Source organism: Leptonychotes weddellii, chromosome 5, assembly GCF_054177405.1.
Source record: "Leptonychotes weddellii isolate Sample4059 chromosome 5, ASM5417740v2, whole genome shotgun sequence".
Taxonomy (NCBI): domain Eukaryota; kingdom Metazoa; phylum Chordata; class Mammalia; order Carnivora; family Phocidae; genus Leptonychotes; species Leptonychotes weddellii.
The window spans coordinates 44,944,085-44,967,592 of record NC_138373.1 but is presented as its reverse complement, the minus strand read 5'-3'; the positions used below and the strand labels follow the sequence as shown (position 1 = coordinate 44,967,592).

The 23,508-nt window shown below is 40.8% G+C and overlaps 1 protein-coding gene across 2 annotated transcripts in view; it reads right to left on the bottom strand.

The window, feature by feature from the left end:
- CELF2 (CUGBP Elav-like family member 2) overlaps nt 1–23,508 on the bottom strand; it is a 604,346-nt gene that overhangs the window by 366,092 nt on the left and 214,746 nt on the right. For both annotated transcript variants that reach the window (XM_081820569.1, XM_081820561.1), the window contains exon 2: nt 22,092–22,127. Coding sequence is in view for 1 of the 2 variants with exons in the window: in XM_081820561.1 (XP_081676687.1) it covers nt 22,092–22,127 (36 nt within the window). In the remaining variant the exon portion in view is untranslated. The remainder of the gene's footprint in view (nt 1–22,091; nt 22,128–23,508) is intronic.

The window sequence follows — 23,508 nt, the reverse complement described above, 5'->3', positions numbered from 1 at the left end:
TTATGTCAACCAGTGAACAGGGAGGAGAGGAAAAGGGTAAATTACCCTGCTTCCCATCTGTGCCCAATCAGCTCTAAATCTCCAGGAAAAATGTGCTCAGGATCGCCAAAGACAGATCCTTCTAACTGTGCCTCAAAAAGCAGGGTTTTGTGCAGTAGGTTAAGGGGCTGGCTATAGTAGGTATGTAAGCCTATCTGAAACTTGGTGTTGATCTTTTATGTTTGTGAGAGAGCGCGTGCACTTCTAATGGATTTAGAAGGTTACCTTACCTCCCCCAACTGTACGCACGGCGCTCAGAGCGGGGCTCTGAAGGTCTGACTGTGACATGCGCTGCACATTTTAGAAAGGCCCCATGAAATGGAAAACACCACTGTCTGCTCAAGCTCAAGTGCCATTCTGATAACTTCCCGACCTTTTATACAACAACATCTAACATGCTGAGATTTAAAAAATGTGTTCTCATCAGACGGGAGATTCCAAGATGGGGCCAGTGAGTACCTTAAATGCCCCCTAAAACTGAAAATAAAGACAATGTGTGTAGTCAGTGTCTCGTCATGGTTAGGACTCTGGAGCAAGTCTGCTTGGGCTGGGACCCCAACTCTACCACTTACAAGTTTTGTGACCTCAGAGGAGGTCCATCTCTCTATGCTCCATCTCTAAGTGGACATAGTAATAGTCCTTAGAAGTGTTACTGTATTAAATGAGTTAATATTTAAAAGATGCTTAGAAGAGTGCCTGGCAAGCATTAGCACCATATAAGTGTTTATTAAATAAAACAAAAATTGGGGGTGGGGCGCCTGAGTGGCTCAGTCAGTTAAGCTTCCGTTCAGGTCATAATCTCAGGGTCCCTGGGATCGAGCCCCGCATCCGGCTCCCTGCTCAACGGGAAGTCTGCTTCCCCCTCTGCCTCACCCCCAGCTCGCGCACTCTCTCTCAAATAAATAAATAAAATCTTCAAAAAAAATTTTTTTAGACTTTATCATTTTTTTAAAACATCAGTTTTAAGAAAAGCAGCATAGGGAACCTGTGCCCATCAGTAACCCCACACGGCACAGGGACCCCTTCCTGACCTCACCATTTGTGTGTAGGATGACTCTCTGTTCCCGATGGTCTTGGGGGGGGGGCGCCAACATTATTTGTAGGAAAAGGAGGGGAGTAAGTTCTGTTGTACACAGTAAATTTTTATACTCACTCCTCTCTTAAACAGAAGAAAAACATCCAAAGAGGAGGGGGAAAAAAATCTTCTCCAAATGATACTTGAATAAACCTGAACAAATGAAAGCTCGGTGGGTGACGTAACCCTCTGCATAGGTTACACGTAGACTACAGCATTAATGAGCATCACGTGCGGCCCTGTGGGGAGAGAAATTCCCCAAATTGGCCCTCTTTATGCCTTGTTTCCTCCTTTATGTGCAATTTCATCTTTCTGGGGCCCACATAAATCTCTCTCAGCTAGTATTAACTTCCCATTATGAGTGAGCGGCCATAATGACAGCCACCTGTTTTAATGACAAAGCCAGGATGTCATCATTTTCAGCAGAGTGTTGTTAATCTAAGTAACCTTTCCCTTCAGGAACGCCATCCCCACCCTCATGCAGTTACAAGCCATTTCCAGAGCACCTGTGCCCCCTCTAGTTTTAAAAGGTAAATTCCTCCCCAAGGGGGCCCCCTGCTCCTACCCCAATCCCCTGCTACGCTATTTGTATAAATCTTGCACTTGCGGTCGCGATGGTTTTCTCAATCACACCAGCAGGGGGAAAAAGTGGAAGATGGAGACATATTGTACGAGCGAGCACATTAACACCCTGTAATAGCCCAGTCAGAAATTTGTCAACGCAGTTAACCGCCACCTTCCCGGGCTTCTGTCCTGGAACAGCGGCAGACGCTGCCCCCGGGCCCTTGCGTCGCCTCCCCGCCCCCGGATGTCAGGGTTGCGGCAGCCACCAGCCCTGTGGGGTTCAGCTTCAGGGACAGCCAAGATCAGCGCTTGCCACTCATCCGCACAGAGCCCCCAGCGCTCTCAGCACCTGCCCTGAGCCCGAGCGCCCGTCCCAGGCTCCCCGACCCCGTTCCGCCAGCGAGGCACGGACACTGCCAATGTGGGAACGGTCTTGGCAAGCCCAGCTACTGCAAGCCCACGTGGCTCTCGACTTGCCTGCATCCCTTAAGACACAGCGTGGCACCAAGTGGAGGCGACACAGGCCTCAGGTCGGGGGCTGGCTCCTAGTCTCGCCAGCCGCAAGCCCGCAGGTCAGCCTTGGCACCTCTGACGAAAGGCTGTGGTGAGACAGGGGGACACTTGCCAGGCCTTGGCAGGGAGCAGGTTCTGAGCCTGCCTTACCTGCTTTCCTCCCTCCCTTGAACACCTAAGTCCTCACCATCCTCCCCATCCTCCCAGGCCCGGGCTGAGTCCCACCTCCTCCATGAAGCCTTCCCAGACTCTCCCCGCTTGCACTGCTCCCTTCCTGGCCACGCTGGGAACTCTTCCCCTCTTCCCATTCTTCTTCTCTTGTCTGTCCTGCTGTACACACCTGCTCATCCACTGCCCAAGAGCAGGGGGCAAGGCAGGAAGGAGGGGAAATGAAGTGAGTTGTCTTCACCCTAGCCTTGTCCTTCCTGCCCTGAGTCAAGCTCATCAACAGCATCCCCTGCTCCTGGGCCACTGGCCTACTGTTCCAGTCTACTCTTGGATGGAATGTCCTGGAGACCACTGATGCCACCAGTCCCACAGATTGCTCTGAATCCCCTGCTACCTTTTCTTTCTTCCATCTTTTTTTTTTTTTTAAGATTTTATTTATTTATTTGAGAGAGAATGAGATAGAAAGCATGAGAGGGGGAAGGGTCAGAGGGAGAAGCAGACCCCCTGCCGATCAGGGAGCCCGATGCGGGACTCGATCCCAGGACTCCAGGATCATGACCTGAGCCGAAGGCAGTCGCTCAACCGACTGAGCCACCCAGGCGCCCTCTTCCATCTTCTTTAAATGGAAGGGTGGGCTCTCTCCTCCTCAGCTGATCCTCCACCTGTGCTCTGGGAGACATACCCTCTTGCCTTCTCAAGACTATACCCCTTTTCCCCACCCTCTCTACTGACACCTTCTATGCATTTAGACATGTGTACATCTCTCCTGTCTTTAAGAAACATCCTGCCTCAAAGCCCATCATTTTCCACCAGTGACCACTGCCTCTCTCTTGTCCCCTTTGATGCTGAGCTTCTTCAGTGAATTTTCTAGACTTGCTCACTTCCTTTTTTTTTTTTTTAAAGATTTTATTTATTTGAGAGAGAATGAGAGAGAGCGAGTACACGAGAGGAGGGAGGGTCAGAGGGAGAAGCAGACTCCCTGCCGAGCAGGGAGCCCGATGCAGGACTCGATCCAGGGACTCCAGGATCATGACCTGAGCTGAAGGCAGTCACTTAACCAACTGAGCCACCCAGGCACCCAAGACTTGCTCACTTCCAACTCCCTTCTAAACCCACTCCAATCTGCCTACCTTCTTACCTCTCAGGTCAATACTTGTGCTGGATACCCCTCTTCCCCTAGTCCAGGCTCTCTGCCCTTCATATGCAAAATTCCTTCCAGGGTCAAATATGCTCCCAAGCTTCAAAGGTCATCTGTTTGCTAATGACTTCTGAAATTATATTTATATCCACACTGAGGGAAGAAGTATTTCAAGAAGAAGGAAATGGTACACGATATCAAATACTGCTGAGAGGCTCAACAATATGCATGCTGAAGTGTCTATACGTGGGATTGGATTTAGCTATACATGAGTCACTGGCAAACTCTGTGAGGTTCTGTTGGTGGGAGTAGCGGAAAAGCTCTCATTTTGCAGATCAACCACCACCTAAACCTGATGAGGCGACATGTGCCCAAGGCATACTGGTTATATCATTTCATAGGGAGTATAGTCTGGGCTTTCTTACTCCTGTGTCAGCAGAACACTCCCCTTTGGGCCCTGGCCAGCCCATCCTGCTATGGTCAAGTTACAAAGTCAACCCATTCAGGAACCATGTGGGGTAGGTGACAGAACTAGTTTGTTGAGAACAATGTTTTGCCTAGGGCTCAAGAGCATCCCATCCCTCCCCAAATCCAGTCCTATATTAGGTACCCCATTGTTCCCTATCAGAATCTGCTCATTCTAGTAATTAGTGCACACTTAAGTTTCTGTTCTTACCATCTATCTAGATCCCAGATGCACTGGTCCTTCTCCTTTCAGAACTCAACCAACTCTTCCTTCAGTGCCATGGGGGAGTTCTGCCTCTCACGGGGTGTCCTTCCATAGTGATACCTATCTCATCATCCCCTAGAGCAGACACAGAGTCCTGCCCTGAGCCTACCCTTGGCTTCAACTTTGGTTCCTTCTTAGCTATGGTGGAACAATTTTCAATTACTGAAGAAATAATTAATGATCATATTTTTCTTGGCCCTATTATTTCTTCCTTTTTCACCATCAAGGTATTAATCCACATCACCACAAATAATTGAGTTTGTCTTAGAACACAACATTTAAACTACAGCAAAAAACAAATAAACAAACAAACAAAAAACCCACTCTCCATCAGATTGCAATTTGGAATCATATTTGTGTAAGCAGCTTCTATAATGGTCCCCAATAATCCATACCTCCTGGTATTCATGTCCTTGTACAATCCCTTTTTTGAGTATGGGCTGAATCTTGTGACTCATTTATAATGAAGGGAATACAATACAGTGATACAATATCACCGATGAGATTAGGTCATAAAAAGACTGTGACTTCCATCTTGCTGGCCATTTCTCATATCTGCCTACAGTAGAAGCCATCTTACCTATGGAGAGGGCCACATAGCAGGGAAGTGGGGGGAGGCCCCAGTCAACAGAAAACCAGGTAGTGAAGCCTCATTCTAATAGCCCACAGGGAACTGGATCCTTCCAACAACCACGTGAATGACCTTAAAAGTGGGTCTTTCCCCAGTTGAGTTTTCATATGAGATCACAGCCCCGGCCACAAACCTCACTTGCAGCTTTGTGAGAGATCTTGAAACACAAGCCCTCAGCTAAGGCATGCCCAGATTCCTGACCCAGAGAAACTGAGATAACATGTGTTTGTTGTTTGAAGCTGCTAAGTTTTGGGGTAATTTGTTACAGAAAAACAGGTTTAAGAGTAGGGAAGAAACACATTCAAGACATTTTTTTTTTCCTGAATCCCAAGTCAAAATGGAGATAGAGAAATGCATTGCTGAAAACTGAACATGATGACAAATGTGGTGTTAGCGAAGGTCATTTGACTTTTGATTTCCAATGTTAACTATTAAGAAGAAAATAATATTCAATTCCCACCATCCCAACAGAATAAATGGAGGAGATAATTAGTTGTCGCTTGCTTGGTGTCACTTGTTTGTTTTATGTAGCTGTTTTGGGCAGATGGAAAGTGAGTCTAGCATCCAAGTGCAGTGTTAGCATTAATGAATTACCAAAATATTCTTTTTTTTCTGGGGTAAATTTATTTTATAACTACCACCATTGCCAACCAAAAATTAAATCAATAAATCAGGATGAGGAAATTGTCAGGAGCTAGGAGTCCTGCTAGAAGAAAGCAAGTGTTTATGGGTTGAATTCCCACAGCACTCTGTAACTGGCCTGTCACCCAATTCCAGGGCTATGGGAGGCCCAAGAGAGAGAATTAGAGAGAGAGAGAGAGAGGCAGTCGCAGGCCTGGGGGCATGGAAACCCTTCAGTACTCTGGGTCCATGTGGGCCTTAGTGTCTTTGAGGCACATTTCTCCACTACTCGGAAAGGGAAAAAAAAAAAGCAATCATTGCCAAACTTTTTTTGTTTGTGTTTCTGTTTCTGGCAAGGAATAAGTATTTCTAACTTATTAACTCTTTGCTAGTACTATCAAACTCTGCACGCTTGATACTGCTTTCCCACGTGCCTCTTTTTCTTCTGGTGTGATCGGTCTCCCAGCAACATCACTCATGCCCCAGAAAGAGGGGCATGAAAGCAGGCGTGGACTACCAGTTATGATGTTAACACAGTTGTCATAGTGGGAGAGGGTTGCCTGGTACAGAAATGGCCCTTTGAGGTTTTTTACGTATTCACTGATTCAAGGGACAATCGTGAGTGCTTCAAAAATCGTGAGTGCTTCAAAAGTTACACATGATCAAAACTGGCAAATAAGCCAAAAAACAAAAAACAAAACAAAACAAAAACCCTAACAACAAAACCACTTATTTTTGGAAGGAGCCCTCCCTTAAGCCCTCCTCGCAACATACATACATACTACCCACACATACGAACATATTCACATCCATGCTTGGTTAAAGAGAAACACTCTCAGGTGATAACAATCTACCCACATAATGAGAACTACCAGAATAATAATTGCAAGCAATACATGCTTTTTCTAGATATTCCTAAGCTTAGTGTCATGTATTTGAAACATCTATGTGATTTACTGAATGTTGTTCTCTTCATTCAAATATGTCAACAGAATGTAAACATAGCTATTTGTGTTGTACTGAACATCTTGCTCTCTGCAAACATCCAGGTAAGCAAAGTAATGTTTCCATTGCTGTCTAGATGCTAGATGTTTGCTGTCCCAGCCCGTCTTCCCACAACCAAGAAGCCAGTCACTTTCCTGTTTTCTAGTCTAGGGCTTAGCTTGGATAATCCACACAGCTAGCTCTTCAACGATTCACTAATACCTAGAAATTAGCTGGAATGTTGGACATTCATATACAGTAAATAATCAAAGATGAATATACTGTTAATCTTTTGAAAAATTAAGTGGATATAAGGTAACTGTGGATGTTCAAGGTGGAAGTCCCCTAGTGCCGACCCCTCAAATTGAGGTGGTTGATATGCAGACTATTTGCTCTCATGCTTACCCTGTCTTTCCTTTGCCCATCTCCACATGCATAATAAATTTGGCAAGCACAAAATTTAGATATTAACTTGGGGACCTAAGTCAGAAGTAAAATACCATTTAAAAAAACTCTTTCTGGGTCACCAGGGTGGCTCAGTCAGTTAAGCGTCCAACTCTTGATTTCAGTTCAGGCCATGATCTCAGGGTCCTGGGATCAAGCCCCACATTGGGCTCCATGCTCATTGTGGAGTATGCTTGGGATTCTCTCCCTCTCCCTCTGCCCCTTCCCCCAGCTCATGCTCGCTCTCTCTCTCCCTCTCAAAATAAATAAATAAAATCTTAAAAAAACAAAAAACAAAATACCTCTCTGTAATATTTGATGTAGCGACATTGTCGGCTCATGTGTAGCCAATGCTGGCTTTTGCAAATCTTCTGAGTCATTCATTTTTTTCCCTCCCCTCCTCCTCTTCCTTCTTTTGTTCACTGAATAAATATTTATTAAGCATCTGCTAGGTTCCAGGCACTGTAACAAGTGCTGGGAATAGAACAGTGATGCACTGATAAGATACTGTCCATGCCTTGCTTTAATGCCCTTCGTTTGCCATAAGGGTCACCTGCAGATCCTTCCCTAGAAGCCTGTGAATTTCTGCCTCTTTCTGTCTTTCAGAAGGTGAAAGAGCTATTTTCCTGGCCTTTGGAGTGCTTGGCCTGAGCACAGGGAAGATGAAGTACCCAAGAATGGATGTTCCCAGAGGAACATCAACCACTGAAGGATAAGCCATTATGGACAATAGCCCAGCTGGCTTACCTCTCAGTGGAACAGTATCCCAGAGATGCCTGGTCTGCTTGGGTCCCCATTGCCCAGGCAGTAACCCACTCATGAGCATATGTTTACTCACTGTCCTCCCTTCCTGCATCAGTTCCCCACTCCCTCCTGTCCTTGGACTCCAATCTTTGACTCAGGATTAGCTTTGGGGGAAACTCATTGACCTGACAAACTCATTGGGGAGACACAGAAAAGTTACCAAATTGTCACAAAATTCCTATTTTTTTTTTCCAAGTAGGAAAATAGCAGAATGCTAAACTAATTCAAATCGAGAATCATCTAAACCTAAGCTGCCTGGTAGGTTTGCAATGGTATTTTTAACATATCCCTAAGTGTCGTGAAAATCCATAAAGTATTCATTCAAGTGAAATTTGAAGGACACAGAAAACACAGGCATATTCTCTGAAAGAATTATCGTGTGACTGGCATTTTTCATTCTCTAAATTTAAAGATAATCCTTTGGCATTTGGGTCTTTGGACTGGCTGTACGGCTCAGCTTTTTGTGAAAGCTAAAAAAACATTTCCTATTCTGCAAAACAGCATTAGACCCTGAACCAAACCAATTCTTCTTGGTAAACTTTACTCGAATGTTATTTTTTATCAACATCACATGCCTATTAGAAAACAAAGAACAGCTGGCTTTTCACTAAAGTGATTATTTTTCATTATTGAATTCTGAATATTCAGTGTTACCTGTCTTTCTCTCTCCCCCTCTTGAGTCATTGCAAATTAGATCGCTATATCCAAGACACCTTAGTTTACTTCAGTAAAGGGGACAGGATGAATAGGAATAGAGGTAGAAAGAGAGAAGCAATGTTACTTCTATAATACTTTTCAGCTTCATATGGAATGTATAAAACAAAGACAATTTTAACATCTGCACAGTCAATAAATGTCAGTGTCCAGAAATCAGCTCCATAGCCCATGAAGTGACAACAGTGGTGAAGCTGATTCCTGAATATGAGTATGAACATAGATTTTCTGTCATGCCACCCAGACTTATATGGTCTACGGTCCCTGTACAGAATGGACACTCAATTACTTGACACAAATAAAACTTCATATTTGCAAAATATAAACTTTCTAATAGCCAAACTTCTGGTCTCTCCTCCGATTATAGCTTAGATGTTGTAAACTCAGAATTCAAAGTCAGATCTTGATTGATATTGTATCCTAAACTTATACAGGCTTGATAATAGAACACTGCCTTTATTTAGTTCTTTTCAGTCTGCAGGCTTCTACAGTGGTTTTATAGTTACTCAGAGTTTGAAAAGAAATTACTACTGCAGTGGTGACGTCTTCTCAAATAGTAAATAGTGACAAGCCAACCAGAGATAGGTAGAATAGTATGAATAAAAGCATCAATTCCTGAAGGCTTGGATTAGAATTTGGTAAGTGACTGTTGCATCTTGGTGGTTTCCGTGGCCCCTTGTTGCTGACCTGGTGGCCCGAGGACGGGAATCCTTAGAACTCCCATGGAAACTCGCTAGAAATGCAGAAGGTCAGGTTTCACCATGGCCAACTGAATCAGAATATGCATTTCAATAAAACCCTCTGGTGATGTACACGTGCACTCAAATTGGAGAAGCACTGTGGTACAACATGATATAATACGGTATAAATGGAAACAACTGAAAACGAAGTTTTTGTCCTCAGGGCCAGGAGGGGAGTGGGGCAGAAGTTATCAGAGAAGTGTGGGGGGAGGGAGGTCCAGACAATCAGAAAGTAAAGGGGTTTCTAGGCCTATGGCCCCCCACACAAGCCCTAATGATAACGGGACTTCATCCACACCAAGCAAGTATCAGCTTGACCAGCAAGCCTGAATTGGGTGGTCGAGAGAACTTCCTTTTGACTCTCTGAAGCTCAGTCTATTCATCTGTTAAACAAGGAAATGACACAGAATAAGCTCCGTCTAGCTCTAAAGTCCTATCATTCAACATACAAAAAAGCAACAGGGCAGAGGTATATAGTTGGGGGGGAGAACGTTCATGTTAACACAAGGATATTTTCATAATTCTTGTGCAGATTTCTTTGTGATCTTGGGGCAATTTTTACATTAAAATGGGATTATTGTTCCACTGAGTAACTTTTTTTTTTTTTAAGGAAAAACATTTATTTGTGAAGAATTTATTTTTGTATTGAGAGTAACCATTTCTTCACCCTTGCTTCTTCTAAAGGTCTTACTGCTTCTTTCTACTTTCCGAGAGTGAAGTACACTGCACACATGTATCAGAGAAGGGAGAGAATCCAGCCGGAGGTGGAGAGGAAGAGAGAAGAGTGAAGTATGTCAGCACTCTCGGCACTCACTGGGCTGAGAAATCATGGCACCCACTCTGACTTCATCGTGCACTCCAGACCTTGGTTCTTTCATGGGGTCTCACTTCCCAACTCTAAAGTAATGCAGTCCACCCGCTGCCCCCCCTGCCCCTTATCCACAGGAGACACATTCCAGGATCCCCAGTGGATGCCTGAAACCTTGGCTAGAACTGAACCCTATATACACTGTGTTTTTTTTTCCTATACAAACACACCTATGGTGAAGTTTCATTCATACACCAGGCACAGTAAGAGATGAACAACAATAACTAACAATAAAATAGAATAATTATAACAAGATACCATAATAAAAGTTCTGTGGATGTGGTCTCTCAAAATATTGTATTCTACTGTACTCAACCCTAACTCTTTTTGTGATGATATGAGATGATAAAATGCCAACGTGATGAGCTGAAGCGAGGTCAATGATATAGGCATGACACTGTCAGGCTACAATTGCCCTTCTGACTATGTCAGAAGGAAGCTCATCTGCTTCTGGATGTGGTTGACTACGAGTACCTAAAACCATGGAAAGTGAAACCATGGAGATGGGGGACTACTGCCCTGTCCTTTACTGTAGCTAGAACAGGAACATAATGTTTTATTCGACACAAGCATCCGCGTACGATGTTTGAATGGCCACACACACTGACAAGCAAAATTTAAAATCTACATGGTTCAACAACCCCTGGGCTCCAAGCTACCAGGTAGCTTCTTTGGGACCGATTTTCCCTTAACTGTTATACTGAAAGTTGTCCGGAAGCATCCCCAAACTAATCTCTGCTCTTTTACAGGAAATTGTAATTTATAATGTTTAGGCAGTGCCACAGTGAGGTTATGAAATAAACAGCTAAAACGTTGCACTACTTTTGGGTTTCAATTCACCGGGATATTAAAGAGAAACTCTTGCATCATGGAAGTTGAACTTGGACAGAATTTTCTCAGCTGAACACTGTCAGCTGCCGGAGCTTCAGGCAAGAACCCAGAAAAGATAAAACTCCAGTCATGATGGAATTAGCCAAGCAGTACCAGGCCAAGGCCAAATGAGAGAAGGTGGCATACACCACTCCGTTGTCAACCGAACCCCTCTAACAATGTCACGTACCAAATTTTTGCAGTGAATGTTAGCAGTTAAGGTGGGTGTTTAAAAGGAAAGCATAGTTGAATATGTAAGGCACTCCAGAGGACTCTTTGCTTTATTCCCCTGAGAAGTTGCCAGAATGAACTAGAAACCATTTAAGTATTACACTTATCTCTGCTGCAACATTACTTGTCCTCGAGGACTCCCTATCAAATTTGCATCTTCCCTAATTTGGCAAGGGACACCACTATGAAAGACAACTGCAAAACCCATTTGTGTATATGAAATGACAACAAAACTTTCACGCAAACAACTCCCAAGACCACCAGAAACGTTCATCTAGATATCTGGCCTGATCTCAAACTCAATAGAAAACAACCCTCTTTGTAACCCCACATTTCCCAGCAAATTCTTCCTCCAGACCTCCCTGGGTTTTGTGGGTGATACCATGACATTCCCAAACTGGAAACCTGATAATCATTTGGACTGCTCTCTCCTTCATTGCCCGTGTTTAAGCAAATCATATTGATTTGTTTTTCCCAATATTTTCTGTAATCTACCATTGCTTTTTTCTTTCCATGGAGCCCAGTCTAATTCATGCATTTATTACCCTCATTTGAGCTATTTAGAAAACTCATCTCCCATTTACTCAGTAATTGATTTGGTGCATATTTGAGCCCCTACTATGTGCTGTAGCCACTGAGTTAGGGGTTTGAGGATAAAAAGGGGAGCAAAATGGACATGGTCTTAGTCCTCAGGGAGTTCGTGGGCTGGTGGAGCTCTTCCCATTATGATACATTTTGCAGGACACCATCAGGTTACCTTACAAACACACTCTGAATCATATATTCATCCTGCTCAAATGCCTCCAACAGCCTACTGAAAATAAAGCAAACCAAAAGGAAAACTCTTCCGACCATTTTAAAGCTTGCAAACTGGCTTCTACCTGCTTCTCTAGTACCCTAATTTACTATTGTCTCAACAAACCATCTGGTTGAAACCGGCTCAATCTTCATTTCAGGACACTCCATATTTTTTGCTCTTTGTTTTGTTACTGCTGTTTCTTTTCCTAGAAGATCTATATCCTCCACCATGATATTTTTCAATTGTCACACCAAAAATGTTCTTTCTCCCTTCTGAACTTCAGTATTTGGTCAATTTACATAATACTTAATGTATTCAATAAAAATGTTCCTGACTTCTCATGTGATAGACTCTGTGCTAGGGACTGGAATCTAAGGAAGAGCATACTTTCTCCTATTATAATTCACATTTCCACCTTTAGAATCTTTTGGTTCTTAAAGGCAGGGATCATAGTACCTTGCAACCTCCATAGGACCTCATAAATTTCCTTGTTCATAGGGGTAGTCAATGATGCAGCTAGTAATAATGATATTGTTAATACCAACAGTCATTTTAAAATTTCACTATTTATATGTCAAAAATCATCTTCATTATTCATTAAATATTTTTTTAATGGTGAATTATCCACAGAAACCTATTTCACTTAAAGCCTAATTTGGGAATGATGTCCCTTTACCTTAGGAGGGGAACTTGGTGCACTATAATGAATTATGAGCCACCAGATGTCACTCTTGTAGATGCTAGTTCCATTGGTCTGAATCTGGGTGAGGAAGGGTCTCGAATGTTGTATTATAGTGGTAAAGTAGAAGTTCTACTTATTCACTGGATACTCGTGCTCCCCATATGGAGTTCTCTTTAGAATCCCTTATGTAGCTCAGCATTACTCCTTAAAGTTACATCCTCCCTCCCCCACAAAAAGCATAACAAGCAGAGGGTTAAGGATGAATAGTCTGGCTAAATGGTGAATTTATTTTCTCTGTTGGCTTGTGTCACTGCTCCAGTTTGGTTTTATATAGTGTTATGTGAGTTTAATGTTGCTTATTTGAAAAATGAAAACAACAGAGGATGCTTGAGTGGTTTGGACCCAAAAGGGAATCTGTATTTTTGCCAGAAAGAAGGAAAAGGGAAATCCATAACAAGAACATTTACAAAACCTCATCCGAAAAGAAAGGTTCGTAAGGTTTAAAAATATGTATATATACATAAAAGTGAATTTTATTAATTTATATAATACTGGTAGCTTGAAAATCCCAAACCTCAGTGGAGGCAAGTGTTTCCGAAGGTATAAAAACCAAACCAGCCCTGAACAGGGACAGAAACTCTCCCACCTGGTGTTTTGTCAAAGCTCGGTGGACAGCAAAATCAGGAACCCTTCAGGGAAGCCAGAACAGCTTTTTCTCCCCATGAGTATATTTTCTACAACAAAGTGGTATTAAGTAAATATGAGAAAATTGTATTTAACGTATAATCTTATCTTGGCAGTGTCCCTTTAAATGCAAAAGAAAATGAACGATGGGAGATTAGGAAACAAAATTATCCAAGAGGCTACAATAGCTCTTTGAATGCTGGAGTCAGGAATTCTCCTTATTCTGCTCTGGCTTGCCTTCCTACAGGCTCTGTGTGTGTGTGCATGTGTGTGTGTGCGCGCGTGCGCGCGCGCGTGTGTGTTTTCCCTTCAGTGTTCTCAAGAAGTGCAACTCTGACATAGCAAGTAAGGAATTCTAATTGCAGAATTATATCTTCCATGGAAACCATTTTCTACTCCTTTGCTCTAGAAGCTCTGAAGATATGGATGCTTCCACAAACAGAATGAATGAAGCTCCAATTCTCTATGGTGACAAATTCAGGAAACGGCAGGTTTTCTCTTGAAGAGTTTAACAGATACACAAAAGCTCTCGTGTGCAAATAATGGAATTCTCAAATTGGGATAAATGCGTTTTTAAGAATTTTTATTTTGATCATTTATTTCAGGTAACACTGTGGATAATATAACATAGCTTTGAAATACAGAGCAGATAAGGAAAATCTAAAAGGAAAAAAATTAGGGCAGGCCTTTATTAAATTTTAAAGTATGCCTTTGCTATACTCTTATAAAGAGCCAAATAGGGTATCAAAATCTCTGGAGATCACCAGTATAATTTCTTTATCATGTTCCATTTAAAATTTAATTATGCAGTCTACAACAAGAAGAATCTGAGCTGTTTAAATAGGTCATGCAGTGAGTAACTTAACCATATTCTAAAGTTTTCCTTGTAAAGATCGTTCTTTTGATAGTCTGTTACACATCAGAACACTATATTATAAAACAAGTGTAATTTAATTCAGTCACTACGGACTCATATACATCTACAAAGAATGAAATGTTTTGATTTAGGTAATTTAGAGAGGTAATGAAAGTCAAGTTTCTGAGAGAGCTGCCCATGTTGGATGGGCAGTATCTGCATATATACTTTCTTTGCGTAATCATTTTCATGCAGGATAGCAAGGTCAATGGAATTTTTTATTTAACATTTGGGGCATTTTGCTTTATTATTTTTCAATAATCATTCATAGCAAGGCAAAAACCTCCACCACTGAATAATTAAGATATGAATTAGAGGTGGGTATGGCCTCTAGCTTGCTGCTACTCCTTCATTCCCCACCTCAAATTTCAACCAGCATGGAACTCTAATTTCTTTATAATAAAATAACAAAGTAAACACTGTGTTGAACACTTTACTTATATCACTTCATTTTATTCTCAGAACAATTGGTCTTATTAGCATCCCCATTTTTCAGAGAGAGAACATGAGGCACATAGAGGTGAAGACACTCATCCACGATCACAGAACTAGTAAGTGGCCGAACTGTAATTTGAACGCGTGCTGGAGTTTGGCTCCACAGCAAATGGGAAAAACCACTTCACTAGGCTGCTTTTTACAATACAAAAGGGACCTTGTCTTAGATATGGACAGTGCTCAAATGTTGGTGAAAATAATTAGCATAAATCCATCTTTGAATGGACCACTATAATAGGTACCATGTATTGATTACTTACTGTGTGCCAGACACTGAGCTAAACTTATTCTATGCTTTATCTTCTCCCACTGACACTCTGATGCAGGTATCATAATTTCTCCAAATTTACAAATGAAAAACTGAGACAGATATTAACTAATCTGCTCAAGGTCACTCAATTAAGAAATAGCAGGGGCGCCTGGGTGGCTCAGTCGTTAAGCGTCTGCCTTCGGCTCAGGTCATGATCCTGGAGTCCCAGGATCGAGTCCCGCATCAGGCTCCCTGCTCGGCGGGAAGCCTGCTTCTCCCTCTCCCACTCCCCCTGCTTGTGTTCCCTCTCTCGCTGTGTCTCTGTCAAATAAATAAATAAAATCTTTAAAAAAAAAAAAAAGAAATAGCAGACACAAGATTCAAGCATATCTAAAGCCCAATCTTCTAAGCTCTATGCTAACACATACTCAACAGCAACAGCTCCAAACAGCCTAGTAGTAACAGTCAAATTTAGGTTAGTAATTTTTCAGCTATTAAGATGAATGTTTCTGGGTGCCAAGTATATAAAGCAGTGAATAGCATGTGAAGGTGAGAAAAGGCAGAAATCACACATCTGGTCTACCACTGGTTCTCTGGGTGAAGGCTTCTTCCCCCCCACTTCCTACTACCTCTATGTCCCCAAATCTAGTATGTTGAAGCCCTAACCCCTAATGTGATGGAATTAGGAGGTGAGGACTTTCAAAGGTAATCAGATTTAGATGAGGTCATGAGGGTGGGGTCCAGATGTTGGGATTAGAACCCTCAGAAGAGACACCGGAGAGCTTTCTCTCTCCCCCCACTCCCAGCCACAAGAGGATATGGCAAGAAGGCAGCCATCTGCAAACCAGGGGTCAGGTCCTCACCCAGACACTGAATACTGAATTGGCCAGCACCTTGATCTTGGACCTCCCAGCTTCCAGAACCCTGAAGAGTAAATGTTGTTTAAGCTATCAGTCTACGCTATGGTATGGTGTTTTGTTATAGCAGCCAGAGCTGACTAAGATACTTTCTAATTCAAACTTTTATGCCCTCAGATGGTCAAAGACTAATATAAATATTTTTTTGGGGGCCTAACATATTCAGGCACTGCTAGGCACTGAGGATAAATAATGAATAATAATGGTTTCTACTCCATGAGAGATGATGGACTCTGAAAAACAAACTGAGGGTTCTAGAGGGGAGGGGGGTGGGAGGATGGGTTAGCCTGGTGATGCGTATTAAAGAGGGCACTTTCTGCATAGAGCACTGGGTGTTATGCACAAACAATGAATCATGGAACACTACATCAAAAACTAATGATGTAATGTATGGTGATTAACATAACAATAAAAAATAAAAAAAATAATGGTTTCTACTTAGTGGAGAAGGTGTAAAAGTCCTCCATTAAACTGCAGTATCAGGTAACACAATGCTAGGAGAGGAGTTAGCACCTGGGGCTTTGGAAATTAACAGAAAAAGCATAAAACCTTTCAGGACAAAGAAGCCTTCATAGAAGAAATGGCATCTAAGATGTGTGGCTTCTTTTTATTGTTAGCTGGGTAGTGAATCTGAGAGGGAAGGTTCTGGGGATTGTAAGGTATGGGGGTATAATGGTGTCCTATGTGCAGAATTTTAACTCCTTTTCTTTCCCCAAATCCATCCTATTAATTTGCCCAGATTGCTCTTTAAAAACAGTTTAGCACGTTCTCTGGATGAACAGTATCAAAGAGAATAACAGCTCCTCAGACTGGGGTCTAAACTCTTCACATCAACCAGTCATCCCCTAAGCTCCTCTTCCCACCTCTGCACACGATCCAACAATATGGTATCACTTCCTGTTCTCTGCATACCATCCCTGGGCCTCTCTGATGACTTTCCCTCTGTGTGGAGTACACAGCCCTCTCCACTGACACATGCTTCATTCTGACCCATCTTCTCAAATCATGCTCAGGTTGATTCATGATGCAGTCCTGTTTCCTCCAATCAGAAGTGGCTCATCTTGTTGCTGAAAGCCCTTAGTGCCCTTTGTTTGCTTATCTAAGTTGTCTTATCTATCTTATGGCATTAAACACTTTCCACCCAGCACTCTGATGAGCTGTGCCTGCTACACCAGACTAAACTACTCAAGGGAAGAGATAATGTTCTGTTTGTTTTCTACCAAAGGGCCTACAACTATCCTTGGCATATAGTACTTGATGTGCCTTTGCTGAATTAATGAATAAATGATAGATTTTGTAAATGTTTAACTGCACCAGACTTGGGTCCAGGAAAGTTGGGGGAATTATTCTTTCTTAGGGATTATAAAGACAGGAAATGTTCATCAGTTCCAGATTACTTAGTAAGAGGTTGGCCTGGAAATACCAATATTTTTTTTTCCCTACTTCCCTCACTCCCCAGCCCCTGGAAAACAATTTTCTACTCTCTGTTTCTTTGAGTTTGATTGTTTCGTTTATTCATTTGTTTTGTTTTTTTAGAGTCCACAAATAAGGCATACCATGCAGTACTTGTCTTTCTCTGTCTGGCCTATTTCACTTAACATAAGGTCCTGCACATCCATTCATGTTGCAAATGGCAGAACTCCTTCTTTCTCATGGATAAATAATATTCTAATGTGTGTATGTATGTACATATGTATATAGACACATCTTCTTTATCCATTCATCTGTTGACATTTAGGTTGTTTCCATATCTTGCCTATTTTGAATAAAGCTACACTGAACACTGGAGTGTAGGTATTTTTCTGAGATCCTGTTTTCATTTATACTCAGAAATGAGACTGCTGAATCATATGGTAGTTCTATCTTTAATTGTTAGGGGAAACTCCATACTCCACAGTGGCTACATCAATTTACATTCCCACTTGTAGTTCACAAGGGTTCTCTTTTCTCCACATGCTCACCAACATTAGTTATCCCTGGTCTTTTTGATGAGAGCCATTCCAACAGGTGTGAGGAGATATCTCATTGTGGTCTTGATTTGCATTTCCCTGATGATTAGTGATGCTGAGCACTTTTTCATGTACATATTGGCCATCTGTATGTCTACTTTGGAAAAACATCTACTCAGGTCCTCTGCCCAGATTTTAATTGGATTGTTTGTATTTTGACTATTGATTTGTGTGAGTTCTTAATATATGTTGGATATTAAGCCCTTATTAGATATATGATTTGCAAATATTTGCTCCTGTTATTTGGAATTTGAACTGAACAGATTCCATGTAATGGAAGAAAAAGACTAAGATTTCTGATTGGCCATATTTCTCAGTTATAGGCACTGGGTTTTAAGTTAGATGTCTGTGCCCTGTGGAGGGCTTTGGTAAGTAAAAGAATCTCATATTTCTTGTTGTCTTCAATATGAAATGCTATCTTCTTTAGAAATTAGAAGATAAAAATGTTGGTGACACCAAAAGAAGAGGCAACGAAAGCAAAAATTAGCAAGTGGGACCATATATCAAATTACAGAGCTTCTGAACAGCAAAGGAAACTATCAACAAAATGAAAAGGCAACCTATGGAACAGGAGAAACGATTGAAGACCAAAATTCCATAGGCGAAATTGTAATATAATGACTTTTATCTCTGGTAGTCACATAAACAAGCAGTTCTATCTTCTTGGTAGAGGATCTCAAATAATAATCCTATGGCATTTGCTGGCACCCTAGAAATCGGGGGCTCGGTTACAATATATTTAATATTTATATTCCCTAATCCCCTCAAAGAAGGCACAGACAAAAGGTCAAGTTGTTGGATTAAAATATAAGAAAAAAGTCCAAGTTTTTCTTTCATGACTTTCACCTTCGGCCCCTGCCTCCAATAGCTAAAATCTCGTAAAACATGGCCTCTGAGTTACATACTTAATTATCTTAAGCTTCGTTTATCAGTGATCCTCAACGAGCATCCTGACCTCTGGGTGTTGTGCTATAAGAACTATTGTAGCACTTCAGCTACTTCTACTAGGGTCTATTCCATTGCTTTATTTTCCATACTATTTAGTTTCCATACTACTTTATTTCCATACTATTAGGAAAGTGAACTGTGTCAGCAAAGAATTAAAATGCTCTCCCTTTTTCAAAAATAGCCACCAGTAGTATGTGATTATACTAAAACCTCCATTAATATAAATCTCGTTTATACCTGTACTCTGCTATCCAAAATCAAGGGCTAGCTCTGTATAAGCATCATTTATATTAAAACCCCAGCTGACCATAACTAATTTAGTGCCTCCTTTCCATCTGAATAGTTGGGGGTTTTACCATAATTTAATTAAAACACATCTACCTAAACTAAACACCTTTCACCATTAAAAAAGATCTTGAAAGACATGCTTGTAATGGGAAAAAACAAAACAAAAAACAACCAACTGTTCAGATTGCTAAATTGTTCTTTGCTACAGCAAAATAAAAGTGGGGAGTCACCTGTGAGACTGAAAATGATCATTTTTCACAGTTCAAGAGCTAGAAACATACATTCCATTTCCAGGACACTTCAAGACAAAAAGGGCAGCATGAATAGTACGTGTAGCCAGTTTAAATATTTGTTTTAATCCCAACAAGATCATTGGTTTTAATATTTATAATGTAATCACAATGCTTAGTGCATGTTGCTCATATAATCTAATTTTTTCTGGTGACATATTATTACTGGGCTTTAATTTCAGCAATGGCAAGAATTCAAAAACACATTTAGGCTATCGTTAGTAACGAAAAACAAACCTGGTACCTGTTCAAGCACCTTGTGCACATATCTCATTTCAACTTCAAAGCATTTTTAACTACCAAGACACAATCCACTGCTACATGATTTGTACATTTTCACAGAATATTATCAACCAGCGGCCAACTACTTTAAATTAATGCCATGTAAAGCAATTAAAGTTGAAATACTCCACCCCTGTGCAATATTTGTAAATGGCCTTTCAGAAAATTTCAAGATAGTCAAAGCCAATGAAAACCAAACCATAAAACTGCTTTCAAATGGTACCGTCTTTCTTCCCAGCCACATATCACTAGTTAGCAGTTGCCTGAATTTTCCATTTTTCCTAGACATCAAAGCATAAGCATGTTTTTAGGACTCAAAGGATAAAAAACACAAAGTGTCATGTTCCACTCATCATTAGCCGACCAACAAACAGAATGACTACAGGTGCCTTGTTCCAAATAGCACCAAGGTTTTCCGGGGCTCATTTGCACTTTGCCAGTGACAGGCTGGAGAAATGTGCAATAGAGGGCTGGAAGCTGAACGACTGATTGAATTCTACAAGACCGTACAAACAAACAAGTGCTAGCAAAAGAAATTGTCTGCCACCAGCGGAAGGATTCGTCACCAACATTATTAACATTATTTCATGTTAATGCGAGGCAGAGAAATAATTGTCAGTGGATAGGTCCCACACTGCCCTGGAGAAAGTAAAAAGATACCTGAGACCACATTAGAAGAAGCATAATTGAGGAAGAACTGACATATTATTTCTCACAACCTAATTGCTGTGCATTACAATGACTGTGAATTGCAGTTAGGATGGGATTGTTGTCATGTTTATTTTCAACATGATGCAACATTAGAATAGCAACAACCCATGAAAAAAAATAGGTAGGCTCATTACCAAAATACCTCCCACCAAACTGCAGAAGGGATCAGATCCTCCCTCGAGTAATAAACCAGCTACAACGGAAGACCGTTCACAGTGAATACGGGCATTGGCTCTTAGTATTCACAATAGAACACTACTTAATAGAATTCAAGGTGCACACCAGGTCTCTCAGACATCTGAATAATTTTTATCTGCGTGATTACAGCTCCATGTGGGTTTCATCTGACAATACGAGGGTGGTCTGCTCTTCAGCCGTCCTAGAAAAGTTTGAAAGTCATTCTGCATTCCATTATTTTGGGATTAACTTCCTCACCATAAACATGTTCAAGTCTCTCTCTCTCTCTCTTTCTCTGAAAATGACAAATGCTTAGGTCTTCACAGCAAACTTTCTCCAGAGTGAAAGCACAATGACAAACCCAGTGGGGACACACATACCAGAACACACATCTGCTTCGAACCCTGCAAACCGGCACGGACTTGAAAAGTTTCCTTGGGACAGTATCCAAAGAATTAAGACATAGAGTAATTTAAATATTTGGATCACAGTAAACAGTTTTTTTTTTTTTTTTGGCAATATTAATCATGATCCTATAAGCAAAGATTTTCTTTACATAAAAAAAAGCAACCAAATGTGCTTATCTCCTGGAGCAGATGGTGACGATATGTACTTTCTCCCTATTCCCTAGTGCTGTTCATTATCACATTCTGCTGGCTCTTCTTTTTCTTGTTCTTGAGATTCTCATCATTTTCATTTCCAACAGTTCCCAGGAAATACCCTATGCCCTATTCACTCATTCATAAGTGGTTATGGAGCACTTTTAAAAACTAAGGAAAGATGCTAAGTGCTGCCTACAATGCCCACTAAAATACCTCTTAAAATACTGTCACTCCCTTTTTTCTTTTCTTTCTTTCTTCTAATAAATAGTAGTAATCATTTTTGATAGCTAGTTGTCTATAATATGCATCCTGTTAATCATATCTTATTTCATACAGTGACATAAAATATCAAACATATAAGGCACACTGATCAATGTATATATTGATTTCTTTTCCTGGTGAGATAATATTACTAAGTTTTTATTTCAATGACAATAAGAAATACAAACATATTGTCATCAAAACTATGATGTAAGTTCTTTCATGGAAGCTCGGAATTCTTTCATAACTCTGTAAGTCCTTGAATGCAATCACAATAGTAGATACACTGAAGAAAAATACAATTCATTTTGCTAATTCCCATGAATAAAGGAAGCAACATGTTTATGATTTCTGCAGAGAATATAGCTCATGTATATATATTTATACATCTCCAAATGCATGATATAACTTTCAAAAAATGAGAATGATTTCTCTAAGTCATACATGGACATTTCTCTCATTTCTTCTTGGTTACATCTCTTATATGTGACTCATACACAATTTTTGGCATTTACATTGCGAAATATGAGGTCTTAAAATCTGATGTGAGGAAGAGAAAATTACAAAGGCCTCTCCAAGAAGATACAGCACTCTTTTGAGGTGCATCAGAAATCATGCAAAGAATAAGCAAAGCCAACTTGCTCACCTTGGTAGACTTCCCGCTAACTCGGTGGTTGTCTCTCTGGAGGAGAAAAAGAAGATACGTATGATTAGCTTATTTCAGTAAATTATAAAAATTTGTTTTATAAAACCATAACACAACACACCGAGGCATTATAATATCATATGTGTGAAGAAGATACTGTATATGCACCTGTTTAGAAATTTACAATCGACTAATCACATTTCTCATTAATTCCCATAAACATTTCAATGGTTATTTTCAATGTGATTTTACACGCATGCAAAATATCTGCCTCTGCTTTCTGTTTAAAACATTAAAATTTGAAAATGTACAACACACAGAAAGAAAATAGGAAAGAAAAAAGTCCCCAACCACCTTTTAGGTATTTCGCAGTTAAACAAAGCACCTGTATTTCTTTTTCCAAGAATCCTTTAGGAACAAGTTTCTTTAAGAATGTGTCTTTGTGTTGATGATCTCTGTCACCTGAGGTTTATGAAAGAACACTGTATAGCACAAAATCCAATTCTTTTAGTAGCAAATTGCTGTTTTTTATTTCTTCATTACAGTGTCCTACCAGGTGGGATTTTTGAAGGCACATGCTATGGTAATTCAAATGGCACAAAAGACAAGTCACTGATTGAAAGCTTTATAGTGTACTAATAAGAACGACCAGAGACAGATTTCAAAACTACCTTTTTCCTAATTGCAATATCCTATCTTTCAACCAGAGATGTGTTCTTGGAAATTACAGGAAGCAAGGAGTGAGAGGTGGAGATGGAGGCTTAATGATGAGATATTTTAAAAGTGGAGGTGGGCTCAACTTTGTGTTGGGGGATTAAAGGTGCCATTCTTAGGAACAGTGGTACATAATCTTCTTCAGGTCATATAATCCCTTTAAGAATCTCAGTAAAGATACAAACCCCTTACACAAGGTAAAATAATAATACACCTGTACATAGGCAATGAAATATGGCGCACAATCGTGGAAGGTTTGTGGACCTCCTACAACAAACTTGTCAACTCCGAGTTAGGAATCTCAGCCTTAAGCTCACACTGTCTTTACTCATCTTAACCATCCACATAAAGGGCTTCCTCCTCCAGGAATTCTCTCTGGCCCTCCCAGCCTCTAGAACTCTCTCCCACCTACTGTCAGTGACAGTCCTTGGGCAGCACAAGGACTCGCCGGCTGCTGTATAGCTATACCACCTTCAATCAACAAACAATTTATAAATGAGTGAATTAATTAAGTTGGGCTCCTACAGAAATATTCTTTCCTAAATAACCAGACAATATTTTTTTTCTTTTTTTTTATTCTTATGTTAATCCCCTACATTACATCATTAGTTTTAGATGAAGTGTTCCACGATTCATTGTTTGTGCATAACACCCAGTGCTCCATGCAGAACGTGCCCTCTTTAATACCCACCACCAGGCTAAC